At 34.6% G+C, this 18,399-nt stretch overlaps 1 protein-coding gene across 3 annotated transcripts in view; it reads left to right on the forward strand.

Moving 5' to 3' along the window:
- LOC127445511 (type II inositol 3,4-bisphosphate 4-phosphatase-like) overlaps nucleotides 1–18,399 on the forward strand; it is a 129,296-nt gene that overhangs the window by 59,914 nt on the left and 50,983 nt on the right. For all 3 annotated transcript variants that reach the window (XM_051705644.1, XM_051705645.1, XM_051705646.1), the window contains exons 6-7: nucleotides 4,290–4,420; nucleotides 14,902–15,006. In XM_051705644.1, the coding sequence (XP_051561604.1) occupies nucleotides 4,290–4,420; nucleotides 14,902–15,006 (236 nt within the window). The remainder of the gene's footprint in view (nucleotides 1–4,289; nucleotides 4,421–14,901; nucleotides 15,007–18,399) is intronic.

Consider the following 18,399-nt stretch of genomic DNA (forward strand, 5'->3'; position numbering starts at 1 on the left):
TATTCACTACAGTTTAAAAATCTGAGGCATTTTTGTCACTTTCTGTGGCATTTTTGCCAGGAGCCCTGGCACATTTTTGACCCTGGCGTAGATGTATTTTTAGATCAAATAAATCATTCTAGATCAGACCTGGAAGTGTGTTTGGCCATTCAAGAATCTCAGATCATTAACTCACCTAGACGCATACACACAAACACATTCCCAGACTCTATCTCCCGTAGCACAGACCCTGATTAGCAATTATCATCATGTGTGCGTTATTCAGCGCGGCTATTTGGCCACAACACCTGCTCTCCCTGGTACAGACAGGTAACTTTAGCTGCCAGTTCTATCCCTAGACATCCAATTATCGGCCTGGACTCCACATTTACCTTTAAATCTCTTTTTAGCTGCTTTTGTTGAGTCTAGATCAACCACTAATGCACTGAGTTCAGAGCAAAAAACAAAAAAACAGCTCATGTTAAATAGCTTCATATTTCAAGGTGTTCTGAAAACTTGTTAGCAATTTCACGCCAAGGGTCAGTCGCCTTGTTTTTTCACATGCACATAAAATGTAATCTTCTGTAATTAGTGGTGTTTTCCAAGGCATTCTAATGTTTTCTAAGACTCATACTTAGGATAAGGAGTTTGAACAAACCAGCTACCAAAAGTATTGAAGTATTGAGTATTGAATTGTAATTTGAGAGACTGGACTCACAAATGATTTCAATAGAGTTTGACATAAGCATGTTGCTAAGCTAATGATACAGTACTCTAATAAGCATAGAAATACACAGCACACACAAATATTGGTGAAAATCGTACATTTTCAATTATACTGAACAATTTTTATCATAAATGTTCAGTATTAAATGAATTATAAGTGTTTTTATAATTGACATTTTTCTTTTTCTTGACGTTAGCATGTTGCTAAGCTAATGACGCAATACTTAAAACAGAAATGCACAGCACACACACAAATATTGGTGAAAATCGTACATTTTCAATTATACTGAACAATTTTTATCATAAATGTTCAGTATTAAATGAATTATAAGTGTATTTATAATTGACATTTTTCTTTGTTTCTTGAAGTTAGCATGTTGCTAAGCTAATGACGCAATACTTAAAACAGAAATGCACAGCACACACACAAATATTGGAGAAAATCGTACATTTTCATTTATACTGAACAATTTTTATCATAAATGTTCAGTATTAAATGAATTATAAGTGTATTTATAATTGATATTTTTCTTTGTTTCTTGACGTTAGCATGTTGCTAAGCTAATGACGCAATACTTAAAACACAAAAATGCACAGCACACAAATATTGGGGAAAATAGTAGGTTTTCAATTAGATTGAACCATTTTTATCAAAATTTTTCAGTATTGAATGAATTATACAATAAGTATATTTATAATTAATATTTTTCTTTGTTTCTTGACGTTAGCATGTTGCTAGGGTAATGACGCAATACTCAAAGCATAGAAATGCACAGCACACACAAATATTGGAGAAAATCATACATTTTCAATTAGGTAAGAACAGTTTATATCGCAAATTGAAGTATTTTCAGCATTGATCCATCCTGCCGAGTTTTGGGTCTCTGCGATTTGCCCTTTGGTGCTTGGACCTCTATGTAAAATCAGCAAAAAGGTAACAAGGGACTACTACTATGATGTATAAATACTTTACAATATAAATACTATATAATTTTTTTCATGTTGTGGTAATGAGATTTGGGGTGAAATGTGCTTAACTGTCATGAAAGTATGTCACAATGTAAAAACAATCATCTTAATGGTCCTACAAATCAGCTTAATTTTCTATAAGCAAAATGTTATTTCTTTTTTGTTTCTTTTGATTTTGCAGTAGAAAAGGAGCATGACATTGTCTTGAAAGAATTTCATGATAATAGTATTGACGTTACCTTTCTCGCACAAATTATTAACCGCACCAATCACTGCTGCAATATTACAGTGGAACGCTCGAGAATTACTGTAAGTCAAATTAAAATAAACAACAGTGTTCATTTTTCTCTCTCAGTGCAGTTTGCCATCCAGAAACTTGAGCGATAGTTTGACGGACATCCTCAAATGTTTTCCGTAGCTTAACACGAAACATCATTACATAAGGACGTTCTTAACCTCCAGTTAATCAGAGAACCTTTACCACGAGTGTCCTGGCATTGAAGGCAGCTGCCTTTAATTACTATTCCCTTCAAATTTGTTGAATTGACAATTGACACAAAGACTCCAGTGATTTATAATAATCAGTGCCCTTAATACGCAGTGAAATGAAGGCCACAGTGTGAAAACTTCCTCTGCGGCTCGCTGTATAGACGTATAACGAGCCTATTGGTTTTCTCTTCACTCCAATACAATTACTCCTCTTTTTGTGCAATCTATTGTTTCTGTCTCTTTATCACTATCTCTTTCTTCGCCCCCCAAACCTCAGTAAAATGTTAAATAGAAGTTCCTCTGCAGCTACAAATCTCTTTTATAATCACACCCAAACGCAAATTCTGATAAAGCTACATTACAAATATTAATGTTAAAATATAATTGTGAATCAGAGATATTGATATAGGCATTTTTAAGAACCTTCACATAGTTAAACGACATTAGGATGGGTAAATAATAAACGAAATTATTATTAGGGTGAAATATTCCTTTAAACCTGTTAGAAATTAAGATCCGCCCCTACTTCTAACAAATTAGAATAAAAACAATAATCGCTTTGTTTCTTAAGGCATTTTTTCCTGAGGCTTGTGTCACTTTTGCCTCTTTTGGAGATGCTAATCACATTGCTGAAATGATTAGTTTCACAGAGATTTTGAGAAAGAATTTACATGAAAATTAATCATTGTTCTCTGTGGAAATCCCCTCAACTATTAAATATTCTTGAGCCTTTTATTAATGAGACCTGTTAGAGGCCTCTCTGTCTGGTTTGAAAGAGATAAGTCCCTACAGTATAACGTATGTAAATCTACCGGAGTTATGCTGTGTGGTGCAACAAATAGCTGCAGACATCACACAACAACATGAAAGCCATCAAGAATCAGGCAAAGCAGTCTTTTAGCTTAAGAAAGAGAAAATCTCTATATTTAAATGTGTCTAACTTGCTTAATGTTAGGGTTCTTGATAGTTTTTGAAGTACTTTTGGCTGTTAAATTGTTCCATGAGTCGAGTACACATCTTAAAAGTGCAGAAATTACCGTTTTGTTGTTGTTGTTGTTGTTGTTTCTTAAAGACCCCATGAAATCAAAAGTTTTATGGCTTTTCAGTCCATGTTAGTTTGCTTTGATGTCATCTATATGCAGGTGTACTCAGAGTTAACAGAATAAACTTATTCGCAGATGTACACATTTGAAAATAAAGTCTTTCTCTTCCTGGAAATGGACCAAAAATATTAATTACCCATATTGCACAAAAACTGGACAAATTAATGAGACTTGATTTTTGTCCAGAATAATTAGACCAGTTATATTTTTTTGTTCAATTATTTATTTATCTTTCTATTAAAAGCTATTTAAATAAAGGGACGAGTCTTTCGGTTTGTCACACCATAACTTCATATTTCAATTGGAAATACATCAAGAAAAGAAACTAATTGTAACACTTTATGATGATTTTGCATTCCAGTGTTTTTTATTTGTATGTGTATGTCAGTTTTCATGAATTTACATACAGTAGTCAATTGTTTTTAAAAATTATTGATCAGTTCGATTAATTATTCATGTTAATAGTGCATAAAAAATATTTTAACCTATTTTTCATTATTTACGCATTTCAATTTCATAACAAAATTTCTTTGAATTGAACTGTGCAATTTAACATTTAACATTTGTAACAAAATTAAATTAGTAAAATATTATTTTATTTTGTTAAAGATTACTCCGTTCAATTCGATGGAATTTTGCAATCAAATTGAAATGCATAAATCTTAAAAAAAACAATTGTGTGTACCATTTACATGTAGCTTCTTTTACTAAAATGTAAATAAATATTCTCGTATGTACAGTAATTAAAAACGCATGTATTGGTATTTTCCCTTTTAATACATTTTTAGTCCACTTTATTTGAATGCATTTATGTTTAGTATGAACTTAAATAATTTTATGCATCATTAATTTATTACTGTTATTAATAATGGTTATACAAATTCCAGATACCACTCCAGTAAACTTTACTGTGTGGATACTGTAATATTATAGGGAGCCGCTTTAGGTCTTCTGCATTACATATGTTGAGCAGTCTGATCAACAGTAGTAATGATTGAATGAAAATGATTTTGTCCCATATAGGATACAGGAGTTGAATGATCTAGGAGAACTTTCTCCACACTGGGACAACCTGCGGAAGGAGGTCATCTCTCGCTATGACCAGATCATCAAAGAATACCGGGACACGCTTGCTGAGCTCGAAAAACTTACTGGTAAACAATACTGATGCAATGAAGCACACTCACACACCAGCGTCATCTCATTTTCATACTGTAGGTACAATATTTGTCAAAAGGTTTATGTTTTAGATGCTGTCAGTAAGTTACTACTTTATGTTTCAGTGTCTTTCCACTTTATGTACAGTACGAATATCTATGAATATGAATAAGAACACCTAACACACGCACACACGTTTTATTCTGCATCTTTCTCTCTCTTTTGCATACATGCACCTTTAAATTAGATTTTTTTTTCATCTTTTTATCAGTACAAATACTTTCCGCAATTTGTTGAATGATTTTTTTTTTCCAGAAGCATTCATGCAGGATTTCTTAGTTCATCACATTTTTGTATACAGCTCAGAGTTAGCTGTCACATTCAATGCAACATTAAATGCGAATGGTTACACATGATTGTGAGAAGAACAAGTAAGATTAGAGTGTGCTGTTTATTGCTGACTTAAATCACATTCACATTTCTGAAGCATGCTTGCTTTTTTCCTTTTCCTTGTTTACTCTAAATACATATTTGTTGCTTTATAAGTGCTATACACCAGAGTGTGACATTGTGTGGCAATCGTATTATTTTTGGTGCAGAGGCAACGTAGCCATAGCAACTAAGTTTAAATCAACTGGAAAGGATGCAAACAAGAATAGCTCAATTAGTCCGATATGTAAAGTGATTTTATGCTTTTGTTCCACAGTATTCAAATGGCACAATTACAGATTACAACCCACACACTGCTTTGTGACTCCTTTGTGTACACACACATTGTGCGTAACCCTGATAAAGTGACAAATATCACACTTTCACAGTGCATTTTGCTAAAGCTCCTCTGTGCCTTAATAAATAGTCTGAATTACAAGTCTGTGAATAATTCTAGACGATGGTAACGGTATAAAGCACAACATACAGTAGTTGTTTTTGCTGGAAATTAAACTTTTTTGGGGATAATCCAATGAATTAAATACTTTACAAATTAAAGGTACTTCATCTCATTTTATTGTTCTCTCGGTTACTTTAAGGTTCTATTACTCAGAAAATAATAATTTTAAGAAGACACATTCTAATTTCATTACAAAATTCCATCAAATTGAATTGAGTAAAAAAACAAAAAATATTATTTTTTAAATATATATATATATATATATAATGTTATAATAATAATAAGTTATAATAATAATAGTAAGTTTAAATTATAGTATAGTAATATAATAGTAGTAAATTTAATTTAGTTACTATTATATATATATATATATACAGTACTGTGCAAAAGTTTTAGGAACTTGTGAAAAATGTTGCATAGTGAGGATGTCTTCAAAAATAATGACATAAATAGTTTTCATTTATCAATTAATGTCATACAAAGTCCAGTAAACATAAAAAAGCTAAATCAATATTCGGTGTGACCACCTTCACCTTTAAAACAGCTCCAATTCTCCTAGGTACACCTGGACACAGTTTTTCTTGGTTGTTGGCAGATAGGATGTTTCAAGCTTCTTGGAGAATTCGCCACAGTTCTTCTATCTATTTCGGCTGTCTCAATTGCTTCTGTCTCTTTATGTAATCTCAGACTGACACGATGTTCAGTGGGGGGCTCTGTGGGGGCCATGACATCTGTTGCAGGGCTCCCTGTTCTTCTATTCTAATCTTTTCTATTTGCAGAATTAATGTTTGGGAGTCTAACATTTATATTTCCTATTGACACACTAAAGCTGAAGATATAAATAACCATCTTAAGACAAATGTTTTTGTGAAACATCATATGTGCTTAAGAATTTGCACAGTAATGTGTGTGTGTGTATGTATGTATGTGTATATATATATATATATATATATGAGTAAGCTATCTATATTTGTTAACATGAGCTGACAATGAACAATACTTTTTTAGCAGTCATTTATCTTGGTTACTGTTAATTTCAACATGCATTTTTATCGCTTAAAGTTGAATGTTAACATTAGTTGCATTATGAACTAACAGGATGAACTAGCTGGAAATTCAAATTTTTGGATAATCATGTGCATTAAATAATTTACAAATGAAAGATACTTTATCTCTTTTGATAATTTTCTTGGTAACACTTTAAAATAAGTTTCTGTATGTTAACATTAGTTAACTACAATTTTTAACATGAACTAACAATGAACAGTTTGCTGATGCATTATGAATAAGTTGGAAATTCAACTTTTTTTTTTGGGATAATCGCGTGATTTAAAGACTACATATAAAATGGTACTTCATCTTGTTTGATTATTTTAAAATAAGCTTGTATTTATTAATATTAGTTAACTATGGTAGTAAACATTATCTAAAAATGAGAAATGAACACTTTCAGCATATATTCGTTCAATATAAACATTAAAAGTTGTTTATAATAGCAATAGTTATTAGCAATAGTAGAATTATGAACTAACATTAACCAACTGTGCACACTTGTAAATTTATAAATGAATATTAACCAAGATTAATAAATGCTGTAAAAAATAAATATTGTTCATGAAATAGTTTGAGACCTAATGCATCAACTATTTTAACAAATATAAACTTACTGTAAAGTTTTACCTTTCTCTCTCTTTTTTTATGTATAAGTTGATGGATGAAATCCAAAAGTTTATTCATAACAAGTAAAGCATGCTGGGAAATGGAAATCCTCTACCCAGTTTCATCAATGCTACATTTACAAGTTACAACACAAAAGTATTCATGTAGTCCCTTAAATGGATTAAGTAAACTTGCATTTTACAAAATTAAATATATAGAACGCAAAGTTGTAGCAAAATGGTCTAGAATTGTTGCTTTAGTTCAAGTTAATTAAGTACATTGAACAAGCAGCAAAAAAACCTTATTATATATTATATCTTTAATATATACAGTATATATATTCATTGAGTTTAATTTCATCAGTTCATTAATTCAAATGTTCAAAATTAAGAATTTATTACCTCTTACACTGAAAGTTAAATCAGCATCAACTTCATTTCATCCCATAATATATAATTACTGTATATAAAATATACAGTATATTTGCAACTAGGACTGCAAAAGAATATTAAGAACTATATCAGATATTACACATTATGAACTGAAAAATGAATTATGCATTTTACATTTTGCAGGCATATTTGTCATTTTTGTGCAATTTTTGCCCCAAGCCCCTATTCATTATTTACCCTGAGTTGGATGTATTTCTTTAAAGAATAGTTCACCCAAAAATAAAATTCTGTCATCATTTATTCACCCCCATGTTGTTCCAAACCTGTAGGACTTTCTTTCTTCTTAGGAACATACAGTATAATATTCATGTCTTCTGTGGAACATATAATAAAAGTGGAAAAGAAGAAACGGTCTTCTTAAGTATGCATACGCAGATGCGAGCACTAGTCCAACGCATTGCCAACACTGTTCTTGCGTTACTATGGCGGTAACAAACTGCAGTCCTCAAGTGGGCGATAGATTTACACTTTACTAAAGTATGCAAACATAGACACTTCTAGCTACACAAACTCGATTTCATGCATAGTAGCACTTTGCATTCTCAACGTTGCCACAAGGGGTGCTATAGCAGACATTAGTGTGAACTGTTCGCTTCTGTGTGTTTTCTCTTTTAAGTCAAGTACTGTCATGGCGGAGCAACAGTTTGAAATGAATATTGCTGAGCAAGTTAGGCAAAGTCATTACACTGGATATATAGTGACTTACCTGAATAATAACACATCCAGTGGCACAGGCTTTTGAGTGTATTTCGGCCTTAAAAGATTTTCATTTTTGGTTGAACCCTTTAATTCATCACCAAACACTGGAACAAAAACAGTAAAGCTCAAAGTTTTTTTATTAACAACCCCACTGATTGATTTGTTGAACAACTACATCCTGCTCATCCATACTTGTTACAAGCTGTATATTCTCCTCCTGTCCTTTGGGATGTTGCTACTGTATAATCCACCTACTGCAGAGCCACTGCAATGTATTAATTATTGATATCTAATGTTATAAGTTATAATAAGGTTGGCAACTAGTGGCTCAGGAGAGCGTTTGGTTTTCAGCCATCGTCTCTCAAAAGGGCAGGTCTTTTCTCCAGCTGCCCTCCTAAACCTGCGACGTGTTAGCGGTCATCTGGCTCTGGTCTGAACAAAAACAACCTGTGCAGTGTTTTCTCTTTCATTTAATTCAGTTTTAATTAGACAGAGCTGATTCTGCATACTTCAGGGTGTTAAGCTAATGAATTAATCATTTTCTGTTAGCATTGTTTGCAGCCGGTGGAATTAGAGGTGCTGTGAACTAATCCAGTTGTTTGTCGGTGCTTCAGTGGGATTGTGCATTCCGCAGTAGAGAAACTACATACTCATCCACCCCGCCAGAGAGCAAAGCAAGACAATCTGAGGAAAGACTCCGCTGAGTAAAGGACTGAGGTGCATAATTATAATAATTAAGAAGGACATTTTCTGATTAGTTCTTTATAGGAAAGTTCAGCTCAAAATGAAAATTCTGTCATCATTTCCTCACCCTAATGTCGTTACAATGCTGTATGACTTTCTGTTTTCTGTGGAACACAAAAGGAGACATTTTGACATATGTTCACGCTACTCTTTTCTGAGTCATACAGTAGATTTGTGTAGGGAACCGACCGACATTTAACGCTTGTGCAACCTTAGGGACATTTTTGTCTTTTTCATTTTTGTTTTTTCGATCATTTTGGCTGTGTTAATGCCAATGGCATAAATTTTGCCAAAGGTGTGTATTTTGGGGGGAATTTTGATATTTCAACCTCAGTTCCTATAATATATCTATAATACACTAAATAGTTACACTCAGGACCTTCAGGACAAAAATGTCCCCATTTAAACCTGAAATATTTGATCCCAGTGTCTTTAAAGCATAAAATCATGAATTCTGTGATATTATGCTTTCATTCTGGAGCCCTGGCTTCAAAATTAAAATTTTTAATATTTTCCACCAGATGGCGCCATTTTTCTCATGTTTAGCCTATGGAGCAAATACATGCTTTTTTCCTATTTTCTGTTTGCTGTATTATAGAGCACTGCAGGCCAATTGAATAAATGATGCAGCTAAAATTGTGTGGGTGTGTTGGTATGGATGTTAGTGTGTTGTGTGTGTGTGTGTGTGTGTGTGGGCAGGTTTAAGTGGTTTACAAGGACTTTTTTTTAGGTTACAAACTGGTAATTACAAGGGTATTATGCTATAAATGTGGTTTATGAGGACATTTCTAGTGTCCCCATAATTTAAATTGCTTAAAAAAAACATACTAAATGTTGTTTTATTGAAAATGTAAAAATGCAAAAAGTTTTTTATGAGGGTTAGGTTTAGGGGATAGAATCTATAGTTTGTACAGTATAAAAATCATTGTCTATGGAGAGTCCTCATAATGATAGCTGCACCACGTGTGTGTGTGTGTGTGTGTGTGTGTGAAGAAAACAAGAGTGGCATTATGTAAACAAAGTGGCATTTAAAGGGTTAAAATCCTGAAAATGAATGAATATTTGGTAGTAATGATCAGGACTGATGTTGGTTAAAAAGAAAAGTCAGTGAAAGTGGAAAATAATATTAATATATAATATTATTATGGCAGTTTTTTGATGCGGACATTTTTGTCCTCTAACCTCTGAGTAACTTTTTTTTTTTTATTGACGTACAAGGGTTAAGTTGTTAATCACAAAAAATGTTGTCCTGCATTGAAGTTCTGAAATCTTACTTGTGTTTGCATTCAGATTAAGAATGCTGCATCAACTCGTCACGGCAAATTTCATGTCATTGAATCCAAAAAGCATTGGTTCTGCAGTTGTCACACTGTATGTTTTACACTGTAGATTCAAAAGAATCAGCGAATAAGATTCATTCATTTGTGAATCGGACTCCACTGGTTACACTAGGTGTTTCGTGCTGTAGATTCAAAAGAACTGGCTCATGAGAATCATTAATTCGGGAATCGGACTACACTGGTCGCACTGTATGTTTCAAGGTGTAGATTTGCTGAAAAACAAATGGCTAATAAGAGTTCTTCGTTTGGAAATTGGACTTCACTGGTTGCGCTGTATGTTCTGCAGAGTAGATTCAAAAGATCTGGCTCGTAAGAGTCATTATTTAGAATTATGTACACGCTGTAGATTCAAAAGAAGCCTGCTCATGAGAGTTATTTATTTGGGAATCGGACTATACTGGACACCCTGTATGTCCCGCATTGTAGATTCAAAAGAACCAACTCATGAGAGTCATTAGTTTGGGAATCGGACTAATCGGACACCACTGTATGTTTTGTGGTGAAGATTCAAAAGAGCTGGCTCATAAGTGTAGTCCAATTCCCAATCATTCAGGAATCAGGCTACACAGGTCGCACTGTATGTTTTTCAGTATAGATCCAAAAGAACCGACTCGTGAGAGTTATTCGTTCGGCAGTCAGATTACACTGGTTCTGATTAAGAACCGGTTCTCAGTTCCCAACCCCATTTAAAACCATGGTCACTAAAGACCTTATTTATGCTAGCGCCATCTTTGATTTTTAATGGGAATGACAACGAGGCTGTGAGGGATTGACTTACCATCACTATAATGGCACAAACGGTATAAAGCTATATAAAGCTCCTAGATCACATCTGATTTTCCACTGCTCATGTTGTCTGGAGTTCTTTGTATACTGAATATTCTTGGACAGATATTTTATCAATGTTTTGTCCATGGAATGATCAGCCCATTGAAAAGTCTGTAAGTGTATCCCTCACAGCCTCATTGTCATTCCCATTAAAAATCAAAGAACTGTTATTAAGAGCAGAGTGAACATTGTTCTCCTTTTGTGTTCCACAGAAGAGAGTCATTTAGGTTTGGAATTACACACAGAATTTTCATTTTTGGCTTTAGATAAGTGTGAAAAGCTGTTGCTGCAGTTTAGGTGCCTCTCCAACACTGATTTGCTTCCCAGAACTATAGTAAAACCACAGAGAGTCTCCACTACATAGCCTCCAACTAGCCCGCAGACGCCACAAGTTGCCCAGGGAGTTGCATTGGCGCATGTGATGTAGAAGAGGGCACATTTAAAATGCACAAATTCTTTCTGCATCAGTCAGAGGCCTTTGCACCTTTGGCTAGGTGTGTGTTTAATGCTGACCGCTGAGCTAATCATGCCCTCTGGCTGTTTGGTGGGCCTGAACATTTTTTTAGGGACTTGACTGGGACTGGAGGTTCAGGCATAGAAAAGTGAGTATGCCATGCCCATCAGTAGAGATTCTGGTATTCTATTTATATTGCGACAGTGGCTCATCCACATCTTTTGGTTTGCGTTCATCAATTTTTGCCACCTAAATAATTACTGTACTTCCATTTGTGTTATTTCTTAGTCTGGATGACTTTACTGTTGTTCTAAAATGTGAAAAATAGTAATAATAAAGAATTGAATTGAATTGATATCAGTCTAATGTGATGTGTACAATTTCCGTGACAAACCCATAATGTGATACAAGCTGATCTATGGACGGGGAGGTCACTTGTTGAGGTTTCCCTCACCCACGTCTAACAGCAGCTGGCCAGGCAGATGGTGTGTGTGATGGGGTTAATTCCTCTGCCACGGCTGGCTGCGCTGGTTCCATTAGTAAGTGTAGCAGAAGAGAACACATCTGTATGACTGGCAGCAGTGGCACACCTAGCCTATATGCATGGGTGTATTTTAACTTCAGGAAATGTCATATCCCAAGGGTTAATTTTTGTTAAAAACAAATAGATTTCAACTTTTTTCTTTTTGTTATATGAAGGTCACATTAAAACTGACTTGAAAACTTTTTACCAGGCCTTTATCATTTATTTTTGGTGCTTCTCAATTGCCTTTTATTTGTAGATTTTACTGTTTTAGACTTGTCCCAAACCCAGACTTTCAAAATTAAACAAAGAAAATTCATTTTAAAAATAGTTATTACACATTTAAAACTATGATAATCTGAACAAAGAGCAAAATAAACATTAACCATTTCAAAATGTATTGTGTGAATATGATCTAAAAAATTACGACTGTCCCACCGTTTTGGTGTCATTTCCACCACACTAAACAATTTTGCACAAAGTTTTTTCAAAAGATAGTGTGCTTGTAAACCAAGTCGATAGTAGTCTCAGAAGTGTCGATGAAGAGCATGCTTGAGATTAATCACTTGTGAGTAGAATATGTTTATTGGGCGTCATATCATGCTTTAATTTTCCAAATTATGCAATAAATGTGGAAAATATTATTAAACACTTGTGCACTGTTCGTGTTTAGACTCACACTTCTGTAGTTCGCAATAAACAATAAACGTGTATTTTTTTATTTTTATGAAAGAAATGTACTGTAATAACACTAACTTCAGTAAAGTAAAATCACTAAAATTTAAAGTTTTTTTGACAAAGGGAACCTGGGTAGCTCAGCGAGTATTGATGCTGACTATCACCCCTGGAGTCACGAGTTCGAATCCAGGACGTGCTGAGTGACTCCAGCCAAGTCTCCTAAGCAACCAAATTGGCCCGGTTGCTAGGGAGGGTAGAGTCACATGGGGTAACCTCCTCATGGTCGCTATAATGTGTGGTTCTTGCTCTCAGTGGGGCACGCGGTGAGTTGTGTGTGGATGCCGCTGAGAATAGCGTGAAGCCTCCACACGTGCTACGTCTCCGTAGTAACGTGCTCAACAAGCCACGTGATAAGATGCGTGGATTGACGGTCTCAGACGCGGAGGCAGCTAAGATTCATCCTACACTTCCCGGATTGAGTCACTACGCCACCACGAGGACTTAGAGCACATTGGGAATTGGGCATTCCAAATTGGGGAGAACGGGAGAAAAAAAAAAAAACGTTAATTTGACAAATTCCCAAAAAAATGCTTTGAGCCCATTCATTTCCTATGGTCGGTCAAATTTGACCGCAAACAACACAAGTGTCGCTTTTTTTTAATGCAGCCTAAACTCACCAAATCCAGTCCACATTTTATTGTGTGTTCAGATGGCAAATGTTGGAAAAGTAACGAAGCCTCGAGCCACTCAGATGAAGTGTGCCATTTTTATTAAAGAAACAAAATTGATTTAAGTAAAAAATAACCGAACGATGCATAAGGGTTAACTGTGTTTATTTAGTATGTATAAAACTTTAGTTATGAAATTAGCCTTGGCAAAACAGTTGGACATTTTATTTCAAAAACACTAAAAATGTCATTTCCATCCGCAAAATGTTATTAAACACAAATTTCCTGTGATGTGTGTACATATACTTTTAAACATGCATAGAAAGTACACCACCCATAAACTGTTTTAGATTTTCATTTTTGAATGTTTGTTTTTTTATTATTATTATTTTAATTTCTAAAGAATCCAGCATACATTTATTATGTTTGTATGTGTGGATGTATTTATTTGCCTATAATTAATTCATTTACAGGCTACTATTTATTTATCATTAGCATTTTCATGTACAGTATATTCTTTGTCTACTCGTAGGAGAAATGGTCAGATAGTTTGCTTGGCTTGAATGTTCTCTGAAACTGATAATGTTTCAAAGGGTCTTTGTTTACTATATTTGCATATATTACATGCAAGGGATCAAAACACAGCCGAGTGGCATGAGACGATATTTGATTCACTGTAGGCGCTTTACTGTGTCAGTTTCTTAAGATTTTAATTGGCTTGTTTTTGTACAAAGCAGGTGGTGCTTAAATTCATCAAAATCCTGAGCGTATTGTATTTGTGAATAAATTAGCTGTTATTTATTTGTGAGAGCGATGGGCCTATTTGTGACACTCTGGTTGCAGTATGTAAAATCAGATTTTGGGATCTTAAAGAAAAAGTTCGCAAAAAAAAAAAAAAAGTTAATTGTTTATTCAGCCTCACATCGTTCCAAACTCAAATGACTTTCTTACTTTCATGAAACAACAATAAATGAATTTTAAAGAATGTACTCAACCATTTTTTCCTTTTGTGTTTTGGAACAACATGAGAGTGAGTAAATGATGATTGAATTTAGATTTTTAGGTGAGCCATCCCTTTAACGCAGAGGTGCAGCTCTCACCGGTCATTACTGTAGTCACTCAAGGTCAATCATGATGCCTTTTATCTTTAATGTGGCTTGTATGAAGATGTTCTTTTCACACATTTAAATGAAAGGCCGTGCATGAAAGGTTTTTGTTTTGGCTCTCTCATTCAATTGATGTTTAATTGCCTTCTTTTTATTAATTTAATCAAATCTTAATTTCTAAAAAACAGTGAGGTATTCATTTGATCAAGTCATCACTTTGTACTCAAATGCATTCAAATGTGCTGCAGTAATGCATCATAACCAACTCATAAAGCTATGTTTGCATGCAAAGAATTCAAAGTGCCCATAATTCAATAGAAGCAGATGGCGAGAGGACCCCCACTGCTTGTTTGTACTTTACCGTCTGTTTGTATTGTTTTGAGCAATGACTAAAGCAGATTATAAGTAAATGCTTGGCTTTTCTTCTTGATTCTCAGGGCCATCGTTTAAGCCGAGCTGCAGTAAAGGGCAGAAATATCTTGAGTTCATTCCCATCAACCTGCACACACAGAGAATGAGGGTGACGTGTCCAAGGAAAACAGGTGCGTCTGGTGCAGTTTTCTTCATACGCTTTCCTTTTTATTCGTTTTCTCTTGAATATCTAATATCTATCTTGTCTCTCATTAGTCTGCTACTGTATATTCTGTTTTGAGAAGCAATGTATGGTGGTCCCAGCCATCAGTAGCACCCTATTATCAGTGTGCAATGAGCTCTGCCACTCTCTGATGTTGATTTCACACATGAGTCCCAATGACAGGTGGCCATACAGAAAGTAAAGGGTCAGCCGGGAAACCCTGGCAGATGCACACCTGCACTGAGACTACTAAATGAGGATCTGACAGCAGTGCACTTACTGCACAGCAGGGATTTTCACTCCTGATTGGACAAAACACATGTCAAAATAATATAATCCACAGTAACAGCACTTCGGATGGATGGATGGATGGATGGATGGATGGATGGATGGAAGAATGAATGGATAGATGGACGGTGTGTTTGTTAGTGAGTGAGTTAATTAAATGGTTAGTTAGTGAGTTATTAATTTGTTTGTTAGTTGATTAGTTATTTGGCTGGTTGGTTGGTTAGTTAAAATGTTAGTTAAGTTACTGAGATATGAGTTTTTAGTGAGTTAGTTTGGTAGGTGGTTGTTCGGTTAGGTGGTTGGTTAGTTTGTTAATTAAATGGTTAGTTAGTCAGCAAGTTAATGAGTTAGTGAGTTGAGAGTTGGTTATTTGATTAGTTGGTTAGTTTGATAAATGGTTAGTTGTTTAGTTAGCAAGTTAGTGAGTGTTAGTGTGTGAGTTATTTGGTTTGTTATTGACTTATGAATTTGTTAGTTTGTCGCTTAGTTAAATTGTTAGTGAGTTAAATGGTTAGTTAGCAAGTTAATGAGTTAGTTGGGTAGCTTGGTAGATGGTTGATTGGTTGTGTGGTTGGTTGGTTGGTCGGTCGGTCGGTCGGTCGGTCAGTCGGCTGGTCAGTTTGTTAGTTAAATGGTTAGTTAGCAAGTTCATGAGTTAAGAATTTGTTAGTGAGTTGAGAGTTGGCTGTTTGATTAGTTGGTTAGTTTGATAAATGGTTAGTTGTTTAGTTAGCAAGTTAGTGAGTGTTAGTGTGTGAGTTATTTGGTTTGTTATTGACTTATGAATTTGTTAGTTTGTTGGTTAGTTAGTTAAATTGTTAGTGAGTTATTAATTTGTTTGTTAGTTGGTTGGTTAGTTATTTAGTTGGTTAGTTAGCAAGTTAATGAGTTAGCTAGCTTGGTAGATGGTTGATTGGTTGTGTGGTTGGTTGGTTGGTTGGTCGGCTGGTCAATTTGTTAGTTAAATGGTTAGTTAGCAAGTTCATGAGTTAAGAATTTGTTAGTGAGTTTGTTTGTCAATGAGTGAGTGATTGAGTTAGTTGGTTAGTTAAATGGTTAGTTGGTGAGTTATGAATTTTTTTGTTGGTTGGTTGGGTGGTTGGTTGGCCGGCTGGTCAGTTTGTTAGTTAAATGTTTAGCAAGTTCAACAGTTAAGAATTTAAGTGAGTTTATTTGTTTGTGAGTAAGTTAGTTGGTTAGTTAAATGGTTAGTTGGTTAATTATGAATTTCTTGGTTGGTTGGTTGGTTGGTTGGTTGGTTAGTTAGTGAGTTATTAATTTGAGTTTGTTAGTGAGTGAGTTGGTTAGTTGGTTAGTTTTGCTAGTTGGTTAGTAAGTTTGTATGTTTGCTGGTTGGTTAGTTGGTTGGTTAGTGTTTTGTTGATGATTTATTGAGTTAGTGTTATTGGTAAATTGACTGACAGACATTATACCAGATAGATACATACAATAAAATAAAATAAAAACTAAATAAATGTAGGAGCTAGTGAAATGTTAAAACTATAAAAATCCTAGTTCTTTTCAAAAATGTAAATGTTTTTCATCTTTCTAATTATTCGGGTTAAGAACACATTATTTAAACATATATAGACTTATGCACCAAATTATTTTCAGTGGCTAAGAGACTAAATTTCCCCCAATTCAAAGCCTCCATTTATAGGGACTGCAAGAACTTGCACAAATCGCCTCCAAATTGGGCCATCCGTGACGGATGATGCTGACCTCTATGTATGCCACTGTGTTCATCGTTTGAGTATACTGTTGTGAAACAGCCAATTAGATGCTCTGAAATAGACCGGGGAAGTGTGAGGGTGGGAAGGAAGTCTTCACATGAGAACCTCGTCGTCATTAGCAATGGAGAGATACAGCCAGGGGGCCACAGAGGGCATTGCGGCGGCGGTCAGTATGGCGGTCCCGGCTAGTTTTTTTGAAACGGACAGAATCATTAATTGCTATTAAATATGTCGGAATACTCACTTCCTGTGGAGGTTATTGGCTGATATCTTCCTGCTGGTGGAAGTGCTGCAGGATAAGGTCATGACCTATAGAGCTCCACTGTGATAACCCACAGCAACCTGGGTTCTGTATATTTCTCATGCATTTTCTCAATAGAAATTTCACAAAAGTCTTCAGCAACAGGTAATTAAACATGACTTGTGACTTCTAAACTAGCATATACCATAATTTAAAATCCACAGAGTGCATGATTTGTCTGTCTTGAAACATTTATACTAGGGCTGGGTATTGATAGAGATTTTTGGATTCAATGCCGATTCACAAGCTTTCAATTTGATTCCGATTCAGTTTGTTATATTTCAGTTGTAATGGTCATTTTGCTTACATATGAAAGATATTCTCTCTCAGCAAATGCTGTTAAATACAGGGGACCTTCTAAGTTTGTACATTTAAAAAATATTAAAGTTAAGGTTAAGTTTTTCATAACTTTGGTCACATGTTAGCTTTTTTTAAATGTACAAATCTACATAATCCATCAATAAATATGATGTTTTAAAACTGCTTATAGTATGTTGCATATATATATATATATATAGTTACATGTTTATAGGTTACATGCATAATTTTTACTATTTACAATTATTTACATGTTGATTTGTAGAACACATGCTAATCCGGTACTGTCTCTTTAAGAAATGCAGCAGTTCAGCGGGCGTATTTTGGTTGAGCACATATTAATAGAGTGCAGTCACTTGGCTTCTTAAATGCATTTGTTCTGTGTTTGATTAGACATAAATGTTCTTTTTGCCTAAAGAAAAGAAAAGGGTATTAAAATGACAAATGGATTGTGTGGATCGCATGTTTAGACAAACATTCAACAGAACGAATCAAACCAAACTTTTTCTCTCAATACTCATCTTATTATTAGCAGGAAAAATGATGTTTGCACGTCTTTGGCTGGCCTGTGACATACATTACATATACTGTATGTGCTTTCCATTGAGAAGTGATCATCGCTACGCCCTGTTCCCCTCAAATAGTTTACCTTCCACTCCGACAGTTTCGGAGGGCTGAAAGGTGGAAAACAATATGGTCATTTTGAACTCACTTTTTAAGT

The sequence above is a fragment of the Myxocyprinus asiaticus genome, chromosome 8 (genome assembly GCF_019703515.2).
Source record: "Myxocyprinus asiaticus isolate MX2 ecotype Aquarium Trade chromosome 8, UBuf_Myxa_2, whole genome shotgun sequence".
Classification (NCBI taxonomy): domain Eukaryota; kingdom Metazoa; phylum Chordata; class Actinopteri; order Cypriniformes; family Catostomidae; genus Myxocyprinus; species Myxocyprinus asiaticus.